At 41.8% G+C, this 24372-nt stretch overlaps 1 protein-coding gene across 2 annotated transcripts in view; it reads left to right on the top strand.

Annotated features, from left to right (window-relative positions):
- LOC138516807 (catenin alpha-2) overlaps window positions 1-24372 on the top strand; it is a 3575147-nt gene that overhangs the window by 2803911 nt on the left and 746864 nt on the right. For both annotated transcript variants that reach the window (XM_069632215.1, XM_069632216.1), the window contains exon 11: window positions 244-400. In XM_069632215.1, the coding sequence (XP_069488316.1) occupies window positions 244-400 (157 nt within the window). The remainder of the gene's footprint in view (window positions 1-243; window positions 401-24372) is intronic.

The following is a 24372-nucleotide window of genomic DNA, read 5'->3' as shown; positions in this document are numbered from 1 at the left end:
AATAGACTTAAACATTACAAAATCATTTGGTACTTGAGATATATATCTGCAGAAAAATGTCTATCTGTATGAAAATCATAGCGTGCCTCTCACCCTAGGCTGCTTATTATTTTGGGCACTGAAAAAGATATATTGAAAATGCCAAATAAAGATGTGTGTCTTATTTTTCCTTTCATCAATTTATTTGTATTTCTCCCGAGACTCTGTGTGCTATTCTACAAAGCATGTATTTTCCGATTTCAGGTGATAAATGCTGCCCTCACCTTGGCCGCCAGGCCGCAGAGCAAAGTGGCCCAGGATAATATGGATGTTTTCAAAGATCAGTGGGAGAAGCAGGTTCGCGTTCTCACGGAGGCTGTGGATGACATCACCTCCGTGGACGACTTCCTCTCTGTTTCAGGTATTTAAATACAAACTTTGCATTTCTTCTTTGTATGTCACTTCCGGTTTGGCACACGCAGCAATTGAGCGACAAATACAGACTACCACTAGAAGGGAACACATTAAATAGGCTTGTCCGAAAAGAATCTTAACAAAGAAAGGTGAACCTTTGTTTGTATTTTGATTGGATTTAAAGTATTGCAAAAATCACTCAGAGTAAGTACTTTAGTGAATAACATAACCCCCTCCAGTGCTCGGTCTGAGTTACTCATGGCCTCATCACGAGTTTGGTGGCAGCCCTTAAATGCAGTGATAACGCTATTACCGCCGCATTTAAGAGTCTGCCCAAACATGAGTATGGTGAGCTGGGGGTTAAACAACTGAAACATTCTGATTTTCAGGGCAATTAGTGTGCAGTAATAGCACCAGAAATACCCCATTAGGTCGGACTCATTGGGGAATGGGGAATTAGGTTTACCACTCAAACCTTGATCGGACGATAATAACGCTGGTTCGGTGGTTGGTAATGCAAATACAGTCGGGCGGTATCCCATTCAGGATACCGCCCAACTTGTGATAACGCCCTCAGTGCAAACTGATACACGCATGTTACTGGAAATACCACCATAGCCATCTAAACAAATAGGAACAAATGGTTGCAAATAATCCAAGTGATACTTGAAAAGGATGGGGGATCTGAAAGGTGAACGTGTGGTGGGTGTATTGACATAATGAGATTGTTTAACACTGGCATGGAAATGTAGTGCTCCAGGCATGCATTTTCAGTGTAATGTCCTGCATATGAATCAATCTCAAGAGGCAACTAAGTCTGCATGAAAAAAGTGTACACCCATATATGATTAATCCTGAATTGCAATAGGAATTGTAGTCAGAATTCCGTTGCTTGTCATTCACGTTATCAGTATTCTCTTGACTTCAAACATCTAATAATTACACATACGTTACAATTACAAATGATACAAACAACGCTGCTTTCCCTCATATCAACATCAAATGTTGAAATCAATTAACTGTTTCATGTCTCCATATCCCATATACATGTGCTGCAATGGAGAGTTACACTTTGGGTGCAGTTTAAAGTAGTCTTATCATGAATTGCATCAGAATTCTGAAGGTTTTGAATAGTGAAGCAGAGTGATTGATACATAGCGCACAAACATTTTGGCTCACTCACCCGACCTGGACGAACGGTTTCAGGGTTTTTAATACAGAAATAACCGCTCCACACCCCCCCCCCTCCATTGTGCAGTTTCAAGAATTGGGAGTATTTGGGGTTAACCTTTATCTTCATTTTCTATTGCTGTAGAGATGGCACAATTGAACTTGCTCTCATGCCCCACCATAATTAAATGCTATGGCCTTCATAGAACACAGATTATCAAGACAATCTTCATTAGATTGTTGCATGGCTGTATTCATTTCACATGTTACCTATCTATGTAGAAACACGTTGGGTACCATTTATTGAAGGTATTATTTATAAGGAGCTATCTGGAGCTACACAATTAAAACATATATATCTCACTTGACTTTAATTATAGTGAGAATGCACTGTTCATTTCACATTATATCATCAATCTTTTTAGTAGTATATTTTACAGACTACCACATTCTGGGACTTAGCAATAAAAATAGCTGTAGAGAATATATATCATCTCATTTGTGGAATTCTCATAGTCACAGTGTGCTCCCAAGGAGTCAGCAGGCCCATCCGGGTGCCTTCCATCATCTTTCAGGAAAGCACATTACCTTTAGGTGAGTTTCAATTCCCTCATGTATAAGGCCTTGTTATCTTCAGATATTATCTGTATTCAGTACTCATCCAATAGGAAGAGGTTATGTTCTTTTCTGCAGCTTCTTCCAGAGATAGAAAAACACTTCCATTTGTGTTCCTGCCTTTAAAAAAGGAGCCATATTCCCATGATTATGTCATGATTAAGTCATACTATCTTATTGGTGAATTCTTTCCATTGGCGTTCACACAATTCAGACTCTCCCAGATAAAACACCCCACAGTCTCCATTGGATGATCATATGTCTGACTATGAAAAAGGTGGGGTCCCAGTTTCTCTGATTAATATTGAATTCTAAATTGTTTTATTTTTTACTGGTATATCTAATCACAGCAGTATGCTACATTGATAAAACACAAATGTATGTAAGCCCCTCAGTCCACACACATGTCAAAATATGCAATATATATGCAATGCTAGCAATGAAAATGAACACTTTCATGGGGCACCAAAATGAAGGTGCTGGTCTGATGCCAGGTGAAATGTATATGGTGTCTTATCAACACTCATACACTGCTACAGACCAGATAAAACAAAATTACTACAGAAGATCCCAGGGGGAGAATTACAGTCACATTTGAATGGAACACTTGCTTTAAGAGCAGCCAAAGGCATGTAGGGCAGAGCATTTGAGAGTGTAGCATATGGTCGTGATAAAAGTAGGGAGGGATAACAAGAAACTGATTTCATGCTCTAACTGAAGTGACTTTGAGAGTAGACGGAAGAAGCAGCAGGGGCCTGTACATATAATTGGTGGGGGCAGAGGGAATGGGGTGGCAGAAATCGTGCATCAGGAGTTGGGGAGGGAGAGCATCTCAATATGGACAGGAGGAAAGGAGTAGTCCTATTACTGACATTGTGAAGTGGACTTGTATGTGTGTCCCTCAACAACGCATGTATAATGTTTGTGGCCTTCAGAAATAGACCCCAAGAGACAAGAGACACATTCATTAAATACATTCATAATTGCAACATGATTGCTGTCTGTGTTGCTGTCAGTATAATGTAGAAGTTCCACTGCTAGTGTTGTAAAAATAGTGCTGTTATTATTACACCTGATACAGGGGCTATTGAAAGTATACTATATTTCTAGGCTTTCCGGTACTAAGTTGAATCCAATAAATCCTGAAAAAGCAGCACAGAGAGAAAAAGTGCCTCCTCTATTTAAACCTAAAAACACTTATCCCCCCTCCCTCCAGTGGTGTCTTAGTGTGAGCAAGTATGTGATGAGGTTTCGAGGGTGCATATGTGGCTGGAGAGGGTGCTTGACATCCAATTGGAGAAGGACCCTAACCCCCAGTATAACTTTACTGTTTCTCCCATTGCTTTCTCTGTACCCTGACATTATTCAAATGCAAGCCACATTGTATGTTACATTGTAAAAAATAAAAACCTATCAAAATATTGTGATGAGTATTGAGGGGCTACTTTGAGGAATTGTAGTAAATCTGATTTTTCTTGGCTGCTGATTCACGTCTCAAAATTGTACAAAAGCCCCTAAAGGGTAATGTTGATAAAAATACAGGAGCTGCGATGAAGAGGTAGGTGATTCGGATGGGGCCTTGAGTAATGCAAGTCAGCAGTGCATTGTGGGTTTGAGCTGAGGGAACAATGAGGAACGTGCTGCAGAGGGCACGTTGCAGTGGCAAACAAAGTCGAACATGCAAACAGCTGTTCAAAGAACAATGCACATCAAAGGCAGCATTGAATGGTCCTGATTCTTTGTTCCGTGTCGAACATGCGTGAATCATGGCGTGCAGCGGGTTCACTTAGAAAACAGGACTCTCTACTGTTCTGGCTACAAGAAACTGTGAGTCACACTCCAGGGTCCCAAGACGCAAGGTTGGTCCTATCTCAGGCTACCAAAAACAGAGTAGGCTGCCAAACACCCTAAGTGGCCCTGCAACACAGTGAGGTTCCAGGCTAAAATGGTGGATAGCAGAGATGTGGCCTTGGTCCAGCAGTGGAATTCACCCTCAAATGGTCGCTGGCGATGGTTAGGGGAACCAGCTCACCTCTGTCTTCTAACACCTGTCTCCACCTCACTACTGGTGGACTCTGGAAAGGACTGCTCTCCCAGCCAGGTCCAACAAAATCTTCTTTGAGGATTGGACTCCAAAGGGGGATTCAAAGAAGTGGTATGTGACCCACTGTTTTGAAGGTTAAATCCCACTGGTGATTGGACTACAGCTAGCTTGCTTTCAGGGTCCAAACCCTGCTCGTAGAAAGAATTGTCTTTGCCCTTCTGACATCTCACCCAAAGTGCTTGGTGCTACAGTCAGTGGAGGGGACAGGAAAGAGAAGGAGAGGCAGAACGAACCAAGATGGCAGAATCTTCCCTGAACTGTATAGCTCTCTCTCTGGTTAAACTAACCGATCCCCCTTCTCAGTAGAATCAAAGGTTTTTAGAAATGCAGCACCCAGGTGTGAGACTTAGCTTTTTGTGAATGGTTGTGGCCATTGGTTCCTGCTCCCAGGCCAGCTTCCTGTACAGTGTGTGTATCTTGCTAAAGGCTGTTACATGCTCTTAAAAGGGGCATAGCGAGGCAATCTGCCCATGCCTACAGTCCTGCCTGGGTGTAGGGTGAGCCCTATCTGGAATGAATACACATAACACTGCCACAGCTGGACTAGGCCCACAGGGCTGACAAATGAGTGATATACAATTAATGTAGCTGGATATCTATGAGAGATGCTGGCCACCATACCCTAACTCAGGTATGGGCTTTAGGTATAGTTTACCGGGCCACCAGGACATGTATTAATGGATACAAATCATAAAAACCTGGGTTAATACACCTTTGTCAGATGGCAATTCCTCACAATGACTGCACATTCTTTTAGGCTGTGGCTTCTTAAAACCATGCTGTGCATGCGATATTACCCTCACTGACCAATTGTCTCCAGTGGAGGATGTTCCCACATACTAGACACTGTCTCCCACATGCCTTAGAATGGCACCCAGGATTGGCCTGACCCATTTGTGCATAGGTATCAACCCATCACTGTGTGAGCAGGAAATGCTCATTGCAAGTAAAAGACTGCATTTTTGACGATGGCTTCACCATTCCCCTGTGTCCTACTGGCAGGTCCCTGATGCTGTGTCCTCATCACTGGTATGGACTTTGGGTGGATAGATTATGTACATATCCCGTTGCCATCACCGAGTTGAGAAGGGGTGTGACAACCATCTTTTAGCTCAAACCTCACTGCATCATTTTCTATTAATCCCATGGTCCAGCTCACAAATTCATGGATGGTTTCAATGATTTTTATAACATCAACAGCATTAAGGGACAGTAGATTCCTCATGTTACTTGATTTTAAAAGATGGCATTATGTTTCTCCAAACTATCTGAACATTTATTTCATCCTTCTGTTGCTCTTCTGACTGCACCTGTATCCCACAATGGTGGTCTCTGTCCGGATTTCATTAACTGCTCTTTAATTTTTCCAAAGCACAATAGCACTACAGATACCCATATCAGCCACCCACTCCATGTGAGTGCTTCTCAGCATCACTCTGGACATATGTATGTTAATCCTCCCTCAAGGGTAGGCCAATACGACATATGTCCACGTTTTAGACCAATGTTTAATGACTTTTCAATCTAATGTTGATAGTTATGCACCTCATTTATTTATAATCATGCACATGGTCTAATCCATGGTACACCATTGAACTAAGAGGTATCAGGCTGGCTTTTAGGCAAAATAAAAGATTCTAGTACAGAGCTCTGGACAATCAATGTCAAAAACCGGAGTCACTTCAATACGTGCAATGGCACAGCGAGTAGAGCGCTGGCTTTGACATCTGTGCAGAGCCTGCTGACGCAGGTTCGAATCCCGGCAGGGCCAAACTCAGCCTTTCATCCTTCCGAGGTCAATAAATGAGCACCACACACCCTGGGTACTAATAAGCAGCGCTCAGATACCTGAGGGTTTGTAGCGTATACAAATGCTGAATTATTATTATTAATATTATTCAAAAGCTATAACAAAGGCTAAATCACGTTTCTATCACACTCACGTCCATAAGCCATAAACAGAATTGTTCTCTGTTATCAAATCCCTAGTTAGTCCTCTCTGCTTGATGTGAAATTCTACACCTTCTCTGTAATTAGCAAGCAATTTCAATGAGTATTTTACTTACACAAATCAAGCTAGATTTGCTTCAAGCAGTCATGTTATGATACCGTGCAGCTGGCATTTCAAAAACTCTCACTTTTTTATCAAACTGCTAGTTTAGTCAAGGAATCCTACTGCCTCCAAACCCATTATAGGATAATTACACAACTTGAATTCCAATAGACAGAGTCAACAATTTGTAAATAAAAATAGGGTGACAACAACTCACCCATCCTGTGTTATTCTGGCTCCTCAGGGCACACATGTCTTAATGGTAACATATGTACTTCATAACATGTTGCCTTTCATAGATTGCATGAACCAGGTATTCTGGGCACAAACTCATTACCCGATCAAACTAAAAAGAATGGACAATAATGTAACTTTGAAAATTAATTATCTCCCGATTTGAAATGATCCGAAACGAGTGGACATTCATTTTCAGAATATTCAAGTCCCTGACCTGATTATTATATCTGAGAAGGAACAAGATTGTAGTGAGTGGGAAGAATCTAGCAATAGCATCACTGACCCTCTGGAGGGAAGCTTCTCTTACGTGGTCTCTTACGTGGTCAGGGGAAGGCAGAAGCTACCTAACTCTGACCCGCAGGAGAACCACACAGGGGAAGACAGACCCCAGAGGGGTAGGAAAACGATAGACTAAAATAACATGACATTCAGAATTCTGCATGACACTCATGCACATTTACAACATACCTTTTCTGAGTTATTGTAACAGAGGAGGAAATCCCAGGTTTTGCCAACCAGTCATTCTATTTACCCCCTGCCCCCATTTTACTATCGATACGATGAAGAGGGATGGAGCAATGAAGGTGAATAGAAGCAGTAAGCCAATGCTGCGTTCAAGTCTTTGGAGGATTTTGACCAATGTCGGGAAGTTTAAAACTGACACAGAAAGGAAAAAGGCTACCCCACCCCTAATGATGTAGCTACATGGACTATGGACGACACTGAACTGTATCAATAATCAGTTCATGGGTCAAGGTTTCATGTATTCTGAAAAAACACAATTCATAATAGCACGAAATCCATTACACGGTACATCAACATACACTTAAAAACATGATGCATTGCTGTACAATGACCTATGCAACGCGTCATTTCTTTTTAAAACAGCTTGACCAATATGTCACAGAAGTGAGGTTAGTAGGTGTGACAGATATTCAAAAGAAGAGCGACTAGTTTCTCTCCATGGTTGACACATTGGGCCTCATTACGAGGCGGGCGGTAGCCGTGCCTGTACTACGGGCATGGCTGCCACCGGTATTAATTTTGTGACCTTGCCGGACCCAGTAATTGCCCTTTTTTCCGGGCGCCTGAAAAAATTCTTTCCCATTCCCATTGTGCCCCATATGGCTCAATGGGGATGGGGAAGATGGTAGCACCGGTACCGTTAATAACGGTACCGGTGCTACCATCATGATCTACTCCCAGGTGCCGGTACAGCCACCAGGTCAGACCTGTTGGCTGCAAAGGCACCCGCGAGCAGAACTCGTAGTTTGCTAGTACGGTAACAACGGTACCGGCAAGCTTACCGGTATCATTGTTACTGTACCAGCAAACTCGTAATGAGGCCCATTGTGTTTCTGGCATCTTGGGTACAAAAACATTAAACATAATGTCAGTGTAATATCTAGTTCCCAAGGATGAAAATATATGGCTCTCCTTCGTGGTGATTTACATGATTACGAAATAGCACAGAGACTAGTCTCTGCTGACAGGATTTCATGCTGTAGGGAAAATACCATTAACAAGGTGGTGAGTGATGTCATACTACCTGGTCCTGTAATACGTTTTCACGAAGCAACCTGCCCCATATTCGCAGGAGAAATAGCAGTGCACAAACTGGATGAAGATCCTTAGTAACTGGGGATTACACCATCAACGTGTTTAATGTGTTTGTCCTGATGAAGGCTGCTTGGGTTAAATGAACTTGGCTTTTGATGATAGACACAACGTACCCAAGATGCCCGAAATAGGCCAACAACATAATGTGTCGACCATAGAAAACAACAAGTCACTCTTCTCTTGAATATCTGTCCCACCGACTAACCTTACTTCCTTGATGTAGTGGTCAAGCTGGTGTTTAAAAAATGACATGTAGTGCAACAATGCATTATGTTTGTAAGTGTATGTTGAAGTACTGTGTTTACCCCCAAACATTTTACTTCTAAGAAGATGAAGTATGATGGAGCAGTGAGGATGAATAGAAGTGGTAAGCCAATGCTGCGTTCCAGTCTTTGGAGGATTTTGTCCAATGCTGGAAAGTGTAAAACTGCCACAGCTGATCAGAGTATGCGAGAGAGGCAGTTGAGAGAGAGACCGGTGAGAGAGTGGCCGAGTCAGAGGCTATCGGAAGCTTATTCTGATGTCGGTCAGGAGGCCACCAACAAGCATATTGTAAGCAGCAGTGCAGACCGTCTAAAGGGAGACTGCGCCGAAATGAGCTTACCGCTTGGTGACCATGGGCAGTTGGAGATGACCAAAGCAAAGGAAGGCAAGTCGAAAGCTGACAGACTGACAGGATGAACGGCTAGACAGTGGACTGAAACAAGCAGAAGAAGAGATGCGAGTATAGCCAGAGTCACCCGGTACGCCCAGAGAGGATGAATGGGTTACCTGGGCTCTTCAAGGCAAATGCAGTGTCGTGTTGATAACACATGATTGACCAATTGAGGACATTAAAGAAAATTACACAGATGAGAATATTGTTAAAGAAGGGTTGGTGACCCACCATTTCAAAGGAGGAAATAATACATATGCAAACAGTGGAGGCCCAGTGCCTGAAAAGAGGAATTGAAAAACATGCAAACATTGTTGAAATCAGAGAAGAAGATGAAATGATGTACATGCAGATAGTGTTGAGAGAGGCTCAGAGACCCAACACTTGAAAGGTAAACTAGATACACACTTTGTCAAGAAAGAATCAGTGACCCAATTTTGGAAAAACATTGTCACATAGATAAAAGAAAGACTGAAAGGAGAAAAAAAGCCTTGGCAGGTTAGTGCACTAGGCTGTCAGGTGTATCGACACACGTTCAAGTTATTATGCTGCAACATTTGGAGCTGTGGGCTTAGAAAATCCAAGATGGCTGAAAATACCACATTTGCACCAGAATCCAGGAAAACCATGCAGTTTTTGCGCACACCAAAATGGTCGCCTGACCTGCCACCCACCAGTGCGAGAGTGATGGACCAGAAGCGCCATGAGCGAAATCAGTGCAAAGGAATATGGTGCTGTTCAAAATCTGTTTTAATTAATGTCAAAAATCGCTAAAATCATGGGCACAAAACCACCGGACCAAAAAAAAATCCAACTTCTGGTTGGGTGTTCTACATTACTCTACTGCAGAATCCACATTAATACAATGTTAGCAAGGATCATATGCTATCAATCCCCTTTTTTAAATGGATTAATTCAAGACAGCTCCCAAAAATGGGTACAGTACCGGTGCTTGACACTAACCAGCGCTAGCGATCTAAACTCTGACAGGAGACCAGTATTTCAGGAGCTGAAAAGGAACCTGAGTTAGCTGGAAACTTCAAAGCCTTGCTGGTTAATGAGAATTCTTAACACCTACTGTTCCCGGGCCCTATTCTAGAAGGCAGTCTGATTCAATTAAAAGTTCAAGAGGCCTCTGTCCATGGGAAGCCTAGACACCTGCTCTTACCAGCAACAGCACAGGAGATCACATGGCCGTGTTAATCAGATGCAGAGTGGCACCCTGGTCTGCTGACCTCAGTCAAAACAATAGACACTTTCTACTGAATAGGATATGCTGATTTGAGGTGTAATTGTCAACAGTTGCTCTGGGGAAGGAAAGACATTTGATCTCTGAGTCAAGCCAGGTTCCCGGGGGTGGGACAAGCAAATGGGTGTACTGAATTGAGAGCAAATGTATGTTTTATTAAATTGCTTATAAAATATTGTATTAAACTGACAGAAATGTACAATTTGGGGATTCTTAATATGAGAAATGTACCCACATTTTGAGACTAAGCTCAACATTGTTGGATGTTCTGAGGCTAAACCCAGGGATTTATCAATATTGCAGACACGGGGTTTATGCTAGAAAAATGAAAACTTACTGTAATATGCGTAGAGGGAGGGTGTACCTCCGTGGAAGATTTGATGAAAAACCAGCATGGCAAAACCCACTAAAAGTGCAAAATGTTGTCGTTTCTGAACCCAAGCTCACAGGAACATGAGGCTTGAACAGAGACTGGTCTTAATCATCTGTGATGTGTACATGTATTATGAACCACTTGTATATTTGGGAAACATGTTTGATTATGAAAAATTGGGTTCTAAGTAAAAGCAAAGGGGCGTTTCTTCAATGTAAAAGGGTAGCATCACTCTGACTCACAACTCAGTTATCCAGTTAAAGGACCGAACATCCTCTAGCCTATCAGGATCCTTAGTTGGTTTGGCATAGAAAGTTAGCCTTCCCACCCACTTTCAAAAGACATAAATAGAGCCACTGAGACCCAGGTCTTCAATTTCCACTTCCATGCGAAGCACTTTGACGGACGACATCCACATTCAGGCACTATCCAGAGACCAGAACTTAGAAAACCAGACTCCAGAACTTTGAAGCAGAAGACCTACTGCAAGCTAAAAGTATTCTCAGCTGGCCTTACAAGTTTGCAAACTGATTTACCCCAGACTTCCAAGGGGCACATCAGAATAAAACAGATGGGCTGGGCTGTTTGATTCTAGCCAAGAAATTTTGCCAGAACCAAACCCAGAGAGCAGTGCTGTATCCAGAACAGCAGACCAGACTGCTGTGCAGTGCCAATAACTTTTGCCAGAACCAGAGATCCAGACCAGCAGAGCAGTGAGAACCGCAGCTAAACCTGTTGACCAGATCTTGATGGCCTAGTTCAAATTTATAGTGTGAGTCTCCAGCCAGAACTGTGCAAACCAATCTCTTAGTCTAAAATAATCTAATTCAAACCATTTCCACCTATCTAGAACTGCATCATAGAAATTGTGTTTCCATTCTGTGATTTCAAACCTGTGAAAGTGTCATTTGTCATTTGAATCTTACTTTATTTCTGAAAATATACCTCCACTTAATTGTCCGTATCTTTTGAACCGCACATCCTAGGAGCGAGATGTAACTTTCATTAGAAAGCTAAGAAACTAACCTTTTTTATACTTTTTCTGTAATCGCGATTGAAACACTCGCAAAAAGTGCTGCGAATTGCAAACTAGCTCAATCTCACCACACGTTAAAAAAATCTGTCTCTTGCTTGCATTGCTGAAATTCGTTTTCAACCTGATAATCCCTCATGAATCATTGCTTGTGTTGGCCTGAACTAATTCAAAGTAGCTGTCACCTACCCTGAATCTCCTATAGGGAATTCAAATAATTTTTAGCATATTCTTCACTTCATTGCAAATCCCATTTAAAAGTATTTTTGACTGTTTAAAAGCATACCGGTTGCTCTAAGCTTGCTAGGGGGGAACTAGAATTTGTATTGCATTTGATTGTATTCCTGAAAACTGTGTGCTCACCTTCCATCTCCTTATATTGCATAGGGGGGGAGTGAATTGTCAAAAGAAAAAGTGATCATATTATCTCTTGTTGAAACAATTAGAGTTTATTTCTGTGCTGCATTCTTTCGATCATTGCTTTTCCTTGAAATCATAAAAGTATTCTCTGCTACCTTATCCTTTCTATACTAACTCCTCACTGGTTGAAAAGAGTGTGCAATTGTAACATTACCCATTGTTGATCAACATTATATTCATAAGTGTGCTATCAAATATTAATTTATTCATAAAAGTGTGATATATATATATATCTATTGTTCAATTTTTCAAATAAATCTTTTAATTTGCAAAACTAACCTACTTCTTGGCTCAGTGAGGTCAGGGGGATTCAAAGAGAGGGGCGTTATACAAGGGTCTATCATCCAGATCTATGAACTTGTCATAAAAATATATAAATAAGGGCTTCCCTTGGGCATCCCAGACTAGGCATTGACTTGGTTGGAGTGCTGAATTGAAGTCACTTAACAAGGCAAACAGTGAGTCTGAGACTCACACCCAGGAGATGAAGATAAGAAGGGAAGTGATATCCTGGCAAGAGAGTAAAACATGAATGTGAAGTGAAGTGATATTCTAGCAGGAGAGTTAACCAGGAGTGCAAAGTGAAGTAATTTTCTTTTAAGGGAGTAAACCTGGAGTGAGTAGAGAAATTAAGTGATATCCTAGCAGGTGAGTAAACCAGAAGTGGAAAGTGAAGTGATATCCTGGCAAGGGAGTAAACCACGAGTGAGACGACAAGTAAAAACTGGAGTTCTGAATACAAAAGGGAAGATTCATACCACATTTATAAATCAGATAGAAAGTCATAAATAGTCTGCCAGGAGAGTATAAAGGGGTAGAATAAGGCCAGAGTGTGAGAAAAAATGAACAAGCCAAAGAACTACATTGAAGATGGGGGCCAAATGTAACCCTCATGCACCCCACACAACTCTCAACACAAAGGCAGAGAAGCAATCAATGTGCCTCACTTTTAGGCCCATCACTGTGATCGTCGATGTATCGCAGGTGTGAGAAGTGTTAATATCTCAGGCAGCTGTTCAGACCATTCCCAATCAATGATTTGGATCACATGGAAATTACATCAATCGAGCAAGTCGACTAACTGTGAAACCAGGGACTAATGGCATAATCACTGACATCACAATGTAGTACATGAAGTACATATTTATCCATGTAAACAATATAAAGTGAAACACAGGCTATCCTGCCTATCCATTCATGACGTTACATAAACATGCACTAGTTTATTGCATATAGGCATGAAGCACATGCTTATGACCACCCATGTAGGTAGAGGACAGACACACATACATATTTTCAAAAGAAAGGAAAGTGCCCTTTAAAAAAAGGCAAATCCAGCGGGTGCACTCCCGAGAGCAGCTAGGAGATTGGCATCCAGTCCCAGCAAGAAAGAGGCATGAAAGCAGCCCAGGCAGCACGAAGGTATCTTTATTAATTAAAGCGCTTCAGAAAGGGAAAAAACCTGGATGGCAGACGACGCATTTCACGGTATTCTAACCGCTTGTTCACGTAGGTAGGAGGTAACACAGAAAAAGGACTCCTTTTGAATGCTATACAAAACTCTATGGTAAGTGCATAGAGTGGCCCAAGTCCGATGTCAGTAAACGTAGTAAGCATCTGGCAGTCATATTTTAACATGCTAAAATAGCGCAATGTGATATGTATTAATAGAGGCAAGTGGCCTCTACAGTCTCCAATACAGGATGATAATACAATGTAGTTAAAAATATTTAAACTTGTACACGGATGCTGCAATTACATAAACTGAGGAGGAAAAAGCGGAGGGAGGGGGGGTTGGATAGTAATACACTACACTGTTATTTAAACAGTATATGTAAATAATAACATACATTTGTGACTAAGACATACTGTAATGATATGTCAATGGGTGTTTGTGTCTCAAAATTACATTAGCCAATTAAGAACCTCCAGAGCAATAAAACCTATACGGGCAAAATTAGCTGGCTCTGGCCTCTAAAGAATAAAAATAAAATATGCAAGTAGAAAGAGCCTAGCCAGGAAGCACCAACCATGTCAATACCCTGTCTGTAAGGGGGACTGGACTAACGGTTAGTAAATAGCTGTTTCTTCTACTCAGTTTTGTAATGCAGCGGCCACTTACACTGTTATAAATGGCTGTCAGGAAATGCTATATTGTCACCACAAGTCACCTTTGTACACGGACACAGCATTATGTTATTTTTAGTAATGATATGCACAATGGACATAGCAGCAATAGCTATACAATATAATAACAGTATAAAGTGCATAGTGTCTAGCAGCAAAGAAAGTGCATAGTACCTAGCAGCAAAGAATACTCTCAACAGTAATAATAATGTGCATAGTGCTCTCTCTTCATGTATGCACAAAGATTGAAAAAAATATATATGACCGAATGGTATAATTCATGTATCATGGAACAGTTTAGTTGATTTCCAGAGAACACAATAACAAACCAAAAAGATGACATAATATCAATATGTTAAAAATACTCTTATCTTTGAGGTAAAATACACAGAATAAAAAGTGCATACATGGACTACTGGAGAATAGACAAGGGGTTTATCAGTATTAAAGTGCTATGTGCATCTAAACAATACTCATAAAATGCCAACGTGCATGGCAGAACTGCTATCATAAAGTGCCTAGTGCTGCATCTCAAGAAATGTTGTCTATTGCCATAACCATGTGAATGAATTATAATGGGCTGAATGGACAAAAATAATGTTAGACAATGTCTGTATAGCCTCCAAAACCAAAATGGGTGTCCCGAAGGTGAGTGGTGACAATTACTGACAAAAAGGACAAAGGAGAACGGCATAAAGAATCAAAACCATTCTGTGTATAAAGGCTTATCATAATCACACCTAGAAATCATGCTAAGAAAAATTATCAACAAGTAAAGCTTCACAATTTCATAAGAGAGCAACCTGAAGTATACATCAAAAGAGAGAAAGGTATTGAGATGATGACTAGGGTGATGTAAATATGCTGTTGGACATATACAGGGTCATCAAAGAAAAAGGAAAAGGGGGCAAAAATATAGAGAAAAATTCAAAAATACTTTTATGTGCCTAGAAACGTATAAAGTTCTTCATCAAGATTATGACCCCAGGGTCTTTATGTCTCAAGGTCCAGAATGGACTTTGTTTCTAATTGTCTCAACAGTTGCTCCCGATTGCCACCTCTGGGTGATTTGAGCACTGACCGGATACCAAAAAAGGAAAAGCCTTCCAATTTACTGCCATGTTTAGACTGAAAATGCAGAGCCATCAGATAGTTAGGATCTACATTTCTTATGGCTCTGATGTGTTGGAGCATTCTCAGTTTCAACTTGCCTCTCATGCTCCCCACATACCACATGTTGCAAGGACAGTTCAAAACATAAACCACATATGTGATTCTAGACATAATCTTGCTGTTGTTACCCAAAATGGGATGTATGTAACATGTCTTATTGACAGCGTAAGTGCAGGCTTTGCATTTTGAACACTTATAAAAGCTCAATGGTTTAATGTTCATCCAACCATTAGTCAATGCATTATCAATCGGCTTCATGAAACTCAGTACTAAAGTATCCTTAAACAAAGTGGATCTGCGAAATGTAATGTTAATGCGATCTCCCAAAATGCTGTTAAGATGTTCATCTGATTTAAGGATATGCCAATGTTGTTGCACAACTTGGCGAATGTTATAAGCACCTTCTCCATTGATCAAAATGAGCCGTGTCTTGCTTGTGTCTGTGGTTGTATGTTTCAAAGTGTCTGCTACCAGTAGTAGAGAGCGATCTGTGTCTCTGGCTTTCTGAAAGGCTCTCTCCAATACTTTTTTGGGGTATCCACGATGCTTAAATTTGTTAGCCATAAGGGCACATTCACAATCAAAAGTTTCAATCTTGGAACAGTTTCTGCGTATGCAAATTAATTCCTCATATGGGATACTCCATTTGAGGGCTGAGGGGTGATTACTCTTGGCATAGAGTGGAATGTTAGAGCTTGTGGGTTTTCTGTACAGACTAGTGGTCGGTTCACCTTGAGCCACAGTAACAAGAATATCCAAGTATGTGATAGCAGTCTTGCTGTGGCTCAGTGAAATGCAAATTAAGGTCATTGGTGTTCAGAACTGTAACAAAGTCTAACCATTCCGAGCTGGTTCCTTCCCAAATGACAAGTCATCAATATATCGCAGCCATAAGGCAATTTTTGATGTATGTTGACTGTTTCTAGGGTGCCATACCACGAATTTCTCCCACCAGCCCATCAACAAATGTGCATATGAGTGGGAAAATGTAGTGCCCATAGCAATGCCTTGTAATTGCATAAAGAACTACTTGTTGAAGAGGAAACAATTATTGGTGAGGCAAAGTGAGATCATCTCAAGTGTCAATTGTGCATGTTGTAAGTAATTCAAAGATCTGGTATGCAAAAAATATTCACATGCCTTGAGGCCATCTGTGTGTCTTATTGATGTGTAGAGAGAGACTACATCAAGAGTCGTAAGTAAATAGGTGGATTCCCATGGTATTCCTTCTAGGCAACTAAGAAAGTCTTTAGTGTCCATGAGATAAGAGGGCAGAGTAGTAACGAAAGATACCAAAGTTTTGTCTATAAATCTGGAGGTATTCTCTAACAATGCCCCGCATTGTGTGACTATTGGTCTGCCCGGAGGTCTTATTAGGCTCTTATGTACTTTGGGCAGAAAATAGATAATTGGAATGGCTGGGAACTTTGGATGCAAATAAGAACATATGTCCTCATCCAACAAGTCTTTCTCATATTTCTATATATTCATATACTTCACCAAAGCTGAAACCACAAGATGCAAAAAGTTCATATATTTAGCTTGTACATGCTTGACTGCTACTAACAGAGAAGCCATAGGGAATTATATGGAAGCTATAGGTCTCTGAAATGAGTGGCAAAGGAGAGACAGGCTCTGAGTACATGGAAAAGCTATTATGATAGCCACAGCCAGAGGCGAGCAGAAACAAAGCATCTAGCCAAGGACAAGTGGAGATAGAAAGTTCCAGTTACCAAAACAATGAGCCACCTGCAGAAAATCAGGCTAAAATCCTTATAATTACAAGCAGGACAACTTCATTTTGTGGTCTCCACACTCATGACCCAGCCGAATAGGACAATGCCCATTCAACCAATGTAGACAAAAAGGGCTGTTCCCATTAATTCAGAGGGGAAATAAGCTACAAGTGTTGCCCACAATCTTCTAACTGAATGCACTCTCCTAGGCTTAGGTGATCCGAGATGGCAACATTAGAGAACACTTCACACCTCCATGTTCATTCCCATTGCTTTGAAAAGGTACACTCAGTCTGGTATCTGCCCAGGGTCCGAGGGATCGGAGGACACATTCTGTCCAATCCATATTCACCTTTCACGGGTGGATATTATTTGTTGCAGGGGCCAATGGTCTCTCTGTGACCCTGCAACATTGTTGGTTGATACTACTAGTAGAGGTGGTACTAGGAGGTGCCATTAGATATGGCTATCCAATAGTAGAACTAACCCGTATAGCTCACATATCTATCCAACCCACATTGACCAATGTAAATGTACAATAGGTTTCTGGGATGGAACGTGGATTAGTGATTTCACATCGGGATAAAATCAGGTGACACATGCTTAGAAGACTAGCGTTCCAGAGGATACTTGTTTTTCTGCTGTGAACCATGCAATTGTCTTTGCTAATAGAAGATAGTCATTTTGCCCCATGGGTAAGTCTTCCATTCTTGTGGCGGGGAGTGGTTGTTTGGCCCACGTGTTCTCTGCTGATAATTGGGGTGACTGCTAGAGAGCCCCAGCCACACCTATACAAAATGATAGCAGAGGATGGTCGCTCGGATTATTCAGTGAGAACCCGTCTCGTCCTGCCGCATGCCTGAGGGGCTGCGTGGTGACCCGCAGTAACCGACAATGAAATCATGGTTGTATGAAGAAGAGGTTGACACGAGCTGCTTTTGGAGGAAAACTCCTGCCCGCTTCCCGTGGGATGCCTATCAGTACGGACGGCAGAGTGGCAGGTTGAGGGAGAGTCGGTGTCCGAGAGACCTCAGCGGATAACAGAGTGTACATATAGACTCAGCTATATGGCAAATGTGGGGAGTGAGTGTCCGTTTGATGTTGTTGAATTCCTTGTTTGATGTAAGGATGCATGTTAGTTAGGCCGTCAGTTTGGGTGATGAGCTTAGATAGTCAGCTTAGCTTGTGGATAAAAAAAAACATTGACAAAAAGAAGAAAAATATGTATTATAATTTCCCTGTGAGTTAGGCAATTCAGCTTGGTTCAGGGATGATTATGGTTTGCCTGTGAGTTAGGTACTTTAGCTTTTTCATGGATGATAATTTAATGGCTTACCTGGTTATATTGGTTAGCGGATGAAGCTACCTTATATCACGGAAAGGTGGTTTCCTGATTAACCTCACAGAGGTGCATTTCGATAAGGTGACACTATGGAAAAGGAACCATGAGATTTATTGGATTACCTTGATGGGAGACAGGAAGTCGGCCATATACATGTTATGTTGTGGTTTGTCATTGTGTTTGGGGCAAGTCTTAAGCGGACAATTCTATTGAAAGATCGAGTATTAAAAATCCTTCCTCCATGGTAGTGGGGATGTCACCAGTGAGGCTGTTAAATAGGACTTGAAGTGTACAGAATGCAGTAGAACTTGGTGGATAGTTTGCTGATTGTGATTGAAAATCAGTGTTGTGCTATTTGGGCAGAGCTTGAGAAGCTTACAAGTTGTGATTTGAGCCTTCAGGGCTATGATCCACAGAGGGGCAGTGCTCGGAGCACACCTGTGCTTTTGTGGGTTAGCCAGAGAGGTAAGAAAGATTTGTTATATTGTATTGATTAAAATTGGATGTATCAAAATGCTGATTTGGGGTCAAGTAAGTATTGATCTATTGTTACATAAGGTTAGATAAGGTGACGAAAATGATGGATACACACAGCATGTGTGCCTCCCGTAGTATCAAGACCACAATATACAAGTATAGCGTGGAATTGCCTTACGATATAGAAGGCAAGTTGGAAATCCATGGGCCAAAGACAGACATTTTTCCAAATGTGTGCAGCAGCAAATGCCCCCATATTTGGAGGCAGCTTATACAGGAAATAAACTAAGTAAACAATTGGCCATATTAGAGTTATAGAAAACTTTTCAGGATGAGGAAGGAGACTCAATTTGGAATAAATTGGATGCTGAGCCAATGGGACACAGGGGACGAACAGCCCTCGGTTCCCCCTCCACCTCCTCCTCCTCGAACAGCGGATGTTGACACAGCAACAGAAAGCAAGGGATTTTATCCCATTAAGGTACCCAAAGCAGCGCAGGATACACCAATCCCACTTTTGCACCTCCAGTGTATAGTGGCGAGGGCGCACCTGAAAAGGCAAAGCAAATGAGAAGCACAGCACAAGACACTAGCAGCAAATGCAAGGAGTGCAACGAGATGCATGCAAAGATAAAGGAGAATGACTTGGTGAAAACAGGGCTTAGTGAAGACCAAGAATTGGTAGTACCAAATTAATGGATAGGGGGACAGATATTGCTGAAACTGGACAGGAGAAAATAGCAAGTGAGACGGGAAACATGGGGAAGGGATTACCGAGTATTAAAGACATGCAGGAGGAAGCTAAATAATCTGCTGTGATAATGAAGGAAGTGCATAAAAGGAAAAGGGAAGAGAAGGAGGAAACAGAAAGATTGCAAATAGAAGGGAGCAAACAGAAGCACGAGAAAGAGAGGAAAGCGAGAGAAGAAAACAAAAGATAGTTAGAAGACATAGCAAGGGGGTAAGCAGAAGAAGAGCAGGAAAGGCAACTGTAAATAGTGAAGGAAAAAAGGAGGCTAGGAGTTGAGTGGCTTGTTAAAGAATGCCAGTGCAGGGAAAAAGAGGAGCACAGAAGCAAATGAGACAGAAACAAGAGCAGACAAAAGCAGCTGAATTTACGAGGGACTTACCGAGTTTAGATGATGATGATGGCGGAGGTATACGAATAAGGATAGGGGATTGCTATAGTAGCGGGAGAAGCAGCATGGTTGCCCCATGGCCAAACCGAAGTCCTGAACTCTCAGTAATGATGGAGCATTCAGTAACAGATCGAACAAAGGGAAAGCAGCAGGAAGACACAATATTAAGGAGATTTAGCTTTGATGATGACAGAGAAGAGGACAGTGACAGTAGTATTGGGACCATGGGGTCAGATGAGGATTCACAGGTGAGTGAAGACGAGGAGGAGAGAAGACGCTCTTGACGCCCTAAGGAAGTAAGCCCAGACAGAGAAACAATATGGGGAGGCAAAGAAAATCTGGGTAAAGGAGAGTAGGACAGTGAATGGTGACTACCATATCCCGAGGGTGGGTTGTGGAACAGTTTCTGCGTATGCAAATTAATTCCTCATATGGGATACTCCATTTGAGGGCTGAGGGGTGATTACTCTTGGCATAGAGTGGAATGTTAGAGCTTGTGGGTTTTCTGTACAGACTAGTGGTCGGTTCACCTTGAGCCACAGTAACAAGAATATCCAAGTATGTGATAGCAGTCTTGCTGTGGCTCAGTGAAATGCAAATTAAGGTCATTGGTGTTCAGAACTGTAACAAAGTCTAACCATTCCGAGCTGGTTCCTTCCCAAATGACAAGTCATCAATATATCGCAGCCATAAGGCAATTTTTGATGTATGTTGACTGTTTCTAGGGTGCCATACCACGAATTTCTCCCACCAGCCCATCAACAAATGTGCATATGAGTGGGAAAATGTAGTGCCCATAGCAATGCCTTGTAATTGCATAAAGAACTACTTGTTGAAGAGGAAACAATTATTGGTGAGGCAAAGTGAGATCATCTCAAGTGTCAATTGTGCATGTTGTAAGTAATTCAAAGATCTGGTATGCAAAAAATATTCACATGCCTTGAGGCCATCTGTGTGTCTTATTGATGTGTAGAGAGAGACTACATCAAGAGTCGTAAGTAAATAGGTGGATTCCCATGGTATTCCTTCTAGGCAACTAAGAAAGTCTTTAGTGTCCATGAGATAAGAGGGCAGAGTAGTAACGAAAGATACCAAAGTTTTGTCTATAAATCTGGAGGTATTCTCTAACAATGCCCCGCATTGTGTGACTATTGGTCTGCCCGGAGGTCTTATTAGGCTCTTATGTACTTTGGGCAGAAAATAGATAATTGGAATGGCTGGGAACTTTGGATGCAAATAAGAACATATGTCCTCATCCAACAAGTCTTTCTCATATTTCTATATATTCATATACTTCACCAAAGCTGAAACCACAAGATGCAAAAAGTTCATATATTTAGCTTGTACATGCTTGACTGCTACTAACAGAGAAGCCATAGGGAATTATATGGAAGCTATAGGTCTCTGAAATGAGTGGCAAAGGAGAGACAGGCTCTGAGTACATGGAAAAGCTATTATGATAGCCACAGCCAGAGGCGAGCAGAAACAAAGCATCTAGCCAAGGACAAGTGGAGATAGAAAGTTCCAGTTACCAAAACAATGAGCCACCTGCAGAAAATCAGGCTAAAATCCTTATAATTACAAGCAGGACAACTTCATTTTGTGGTCTCCACACTCATGACCCAGCCGAATAGGACAATGCCCATTCAACCAATGTAGACAAAAAGGGCTGTTCCCATTAATTCAGAGGGGAAATAAGCTACAAGTGTTGCCCACAATCTTCTAACTGAATGCACTCTCCTAGGCTTAGGTGATCCGAGATGGCAACATTAGAGAACACTTCACACCTCCATGTTCATTCCCATTGCTTTGAAAAGGTACACTCAGTCTGGTATCTGCCCAGGGTCCGAGGGATCGGAGGACACATTCTGTCCAATCCATATTCACCTTTCACGGGTGGATATTATTTGTTGCAGGGGCCAATGGTCTCTCTGTGACCCTGCAACATTGTTGGTTGATACTACTAGTAGAGGTGGTACTAGGAGGTGCCATTAGATATGGCTATCCAATAGTAGAACTAACCCGTATAGCTCACATATCTATCCAACCCACATTGACCAATGTAAATGTACAATAGGTTTCTGGGATGGAACGTGGATTAGTGATTTCACATCGGGATAAAATCAGGTGACACATGCTTAGAAGACTAGCGTTCCAGAGGATACTTGTTTTTCTGCTGTGAACCATGCAATTGTCTTTGCTAATAGAAGATAGTCATTTTGCCCCATGGGTAAGTCTTCCATTCTTGTGGCGGGGAGTGGTTGTTTGGCCCACGTGTTCTCTGCTGATAATTGGGGTGACTGCTAGAGAGCCCCAGCCACACCTATACAAAATGATAGCAGAGGATGGTCGCTCGGATTATTCAGTGAGAACCCGTCTCGTCCTGCCGCATGCCTGAGGGGCTGCGTGGTGACCCGCAGTAACCGACAATGAAATCATGGTTGTATGAAGAAGAGGTTGACACGAGCTGCTTTTGGAGGAAAACTCCTGCCCGCTTCCCGTGGGATGCCTATCAGTACGGACGGCAGAGTGGCAGGTTGAGGGAGAGTCGGTGTCCGAGAGACCTCAGCGGATAACAGAGTGTACATATAGACTCAGCTATATGGCAAATGTGGGGAGTGAGTGTCCGTTTGATGTTGTTGAATTCCTTGTTTGATGTAAGGATGCATGTTAGTTAGGCCGTCAGTTTGGGTGATGAGCTTAGATAGTCAGCTTAGCTTGTGGATAAAAAAAACATTGACAAAAAGAAGAAAAATATGTATTATAATTTCCCTGTGAGTTAGGCAATTCAGCTTGGTTCAGGGATGATTATGGTTTGCCTGTGAGTTAAGTAATTTACCTTTGTTCATGGATGATAATTTAATGGCTTACCTGGTTATATTGGTTAGCGGATGAAGCTACCTTATATCACGGAAAGGTGGTTTCCTGATTAACCTCACAGAGGTGCATTTCGATAAGGTGACACTATGGAAAAGGAACCATGAGATTTATTGGATTACCTTGATGGGAGACAGGAAGTCGGCCATATACATGTTATGTTGTGGTTTGTCATTGTGTTTGGGGCAAGTCTTAAGCGGACAATTCTATTGAAAGATCGAGTATTAAAAATCCTTCCTCCATGGTAGTGGGGATGTCACCAGTGAGGCTGTTAAATAGGACTTGAAGTGTACAGAATGCAGTAGAACTTGGTGGATAGTTTGCTGATTGTGATTGAAAATCAGTGTTGTGCTATTTGGGCAGAGCTTGAGAAGCTTACAAGTTGTGATTTGAGCCTTCAGGGCTATGATCCACAGAGGGGCAGTGCTCGGAGCACACCTGTGCTTTTGTGGGTTAGCCAGAGAGGTAAGAAAGATTTGTTATATTGTATTGATTAAAATTGGATGTATCAAAATGCTGATTTGGGGTCAAGTAAGTATTGATCTATTGTTACATAAGGTTAGATAAGGTGACGAAAATGATGGATACACACAGCATGTGTGCCTCCCGTAGTATCAAGACCACAATATACAAGTATAGCGTGGAATTGCCTTACGATATAGAAGGCAAGTTGGAAATCCATGGGCCAAAGACAGACATTTTTCCAAATGTGTGCAGCAGCAAATGCCCCCATATTTGGAGGCAGCTTATACAGGAAATAAACTAAGTAAACAATTGGCCATATTAGAGTTATAGAAAACTTTTCAGGATGAGGAAGGAGACTCAATTTGGAATAAATTGGATGCTGAGCCAATGGGACACAGGGGACGAACAGCCCTCGGTTCCCCCTCCAGCTCCTCCTCCTCGAACAGCGGATGTTGACACAGCAACAGAAAGCAAGGGATTTTATCCCATTAAGGTACCCAAAGCAGCGCAGGATACACCAATCCCACTTTTGCACCTCCAGTGTATAGTGGCGAGGGCGCACCTGAAAAGGCAAAGCAAATGAGTAGCACAGCACAAGACACTAGCAGCAAATGCAAGGAGTGCAACGAGATGCATGCAAAGATAAAGGAGAATGACTTGGTGAAAACAGGGCTTAGTGAAGACCAAGAATTGGTAGTACCAAATTAATGGATAGGGGGACAGATATTGCTGAAACTGGACAGGAGAAAATAGCAAGTGAGACGGGAAACATGGGGAAGGGATTACCGAGTATTAAAGACATGCAGGAGGAAGCTAAATAATCTGCTGTGATAATGAAGGAAGTGCATAAAAGGAAAAGGGAAGAGAAGGAGGAAACAGAAAGATTGCAAATAGAAGGGAGCAAACAGAAGCACGAGAAAGAGAGGAAAGCGAGAGAAGAAAACAAAAGATAGTTAGAAGACATAGCAAGGAGGTAAGCAGAAGAAGAGCAGGAAAGGCAACTGTAAATAGTGAAGGAAAAAAGGAGGCTAGGAGTTGAGTGGCTTGTTAAAGAATGCCAGTGCAGGGAAAAAGAGGAGCACAGAAGCAAATGAGACAGAAACAAGAGCAGACA

The sequence above is a fragment of the Ambystoma mexicanum genome, chromosome 6q (assembly GCF_040938575.1).
Source record: "Ambystoma mexicanum isolate Mex_15411 chromosome 6q, UKY_AmexF1_1, whole genome shotgun sequence".
In the NCBI taxonomy this organism is placed as follows: Eukaryota; Metazoa; Chordata; class Amphibia; order Caudata; family Ambystomatidae; genus Ambystoma; species Ambystoma mexicanum.
Note: the sequence above shows the minus strand (reverse complement) of the source record. Positions and strands in the feature narration are given on the sequence as shown.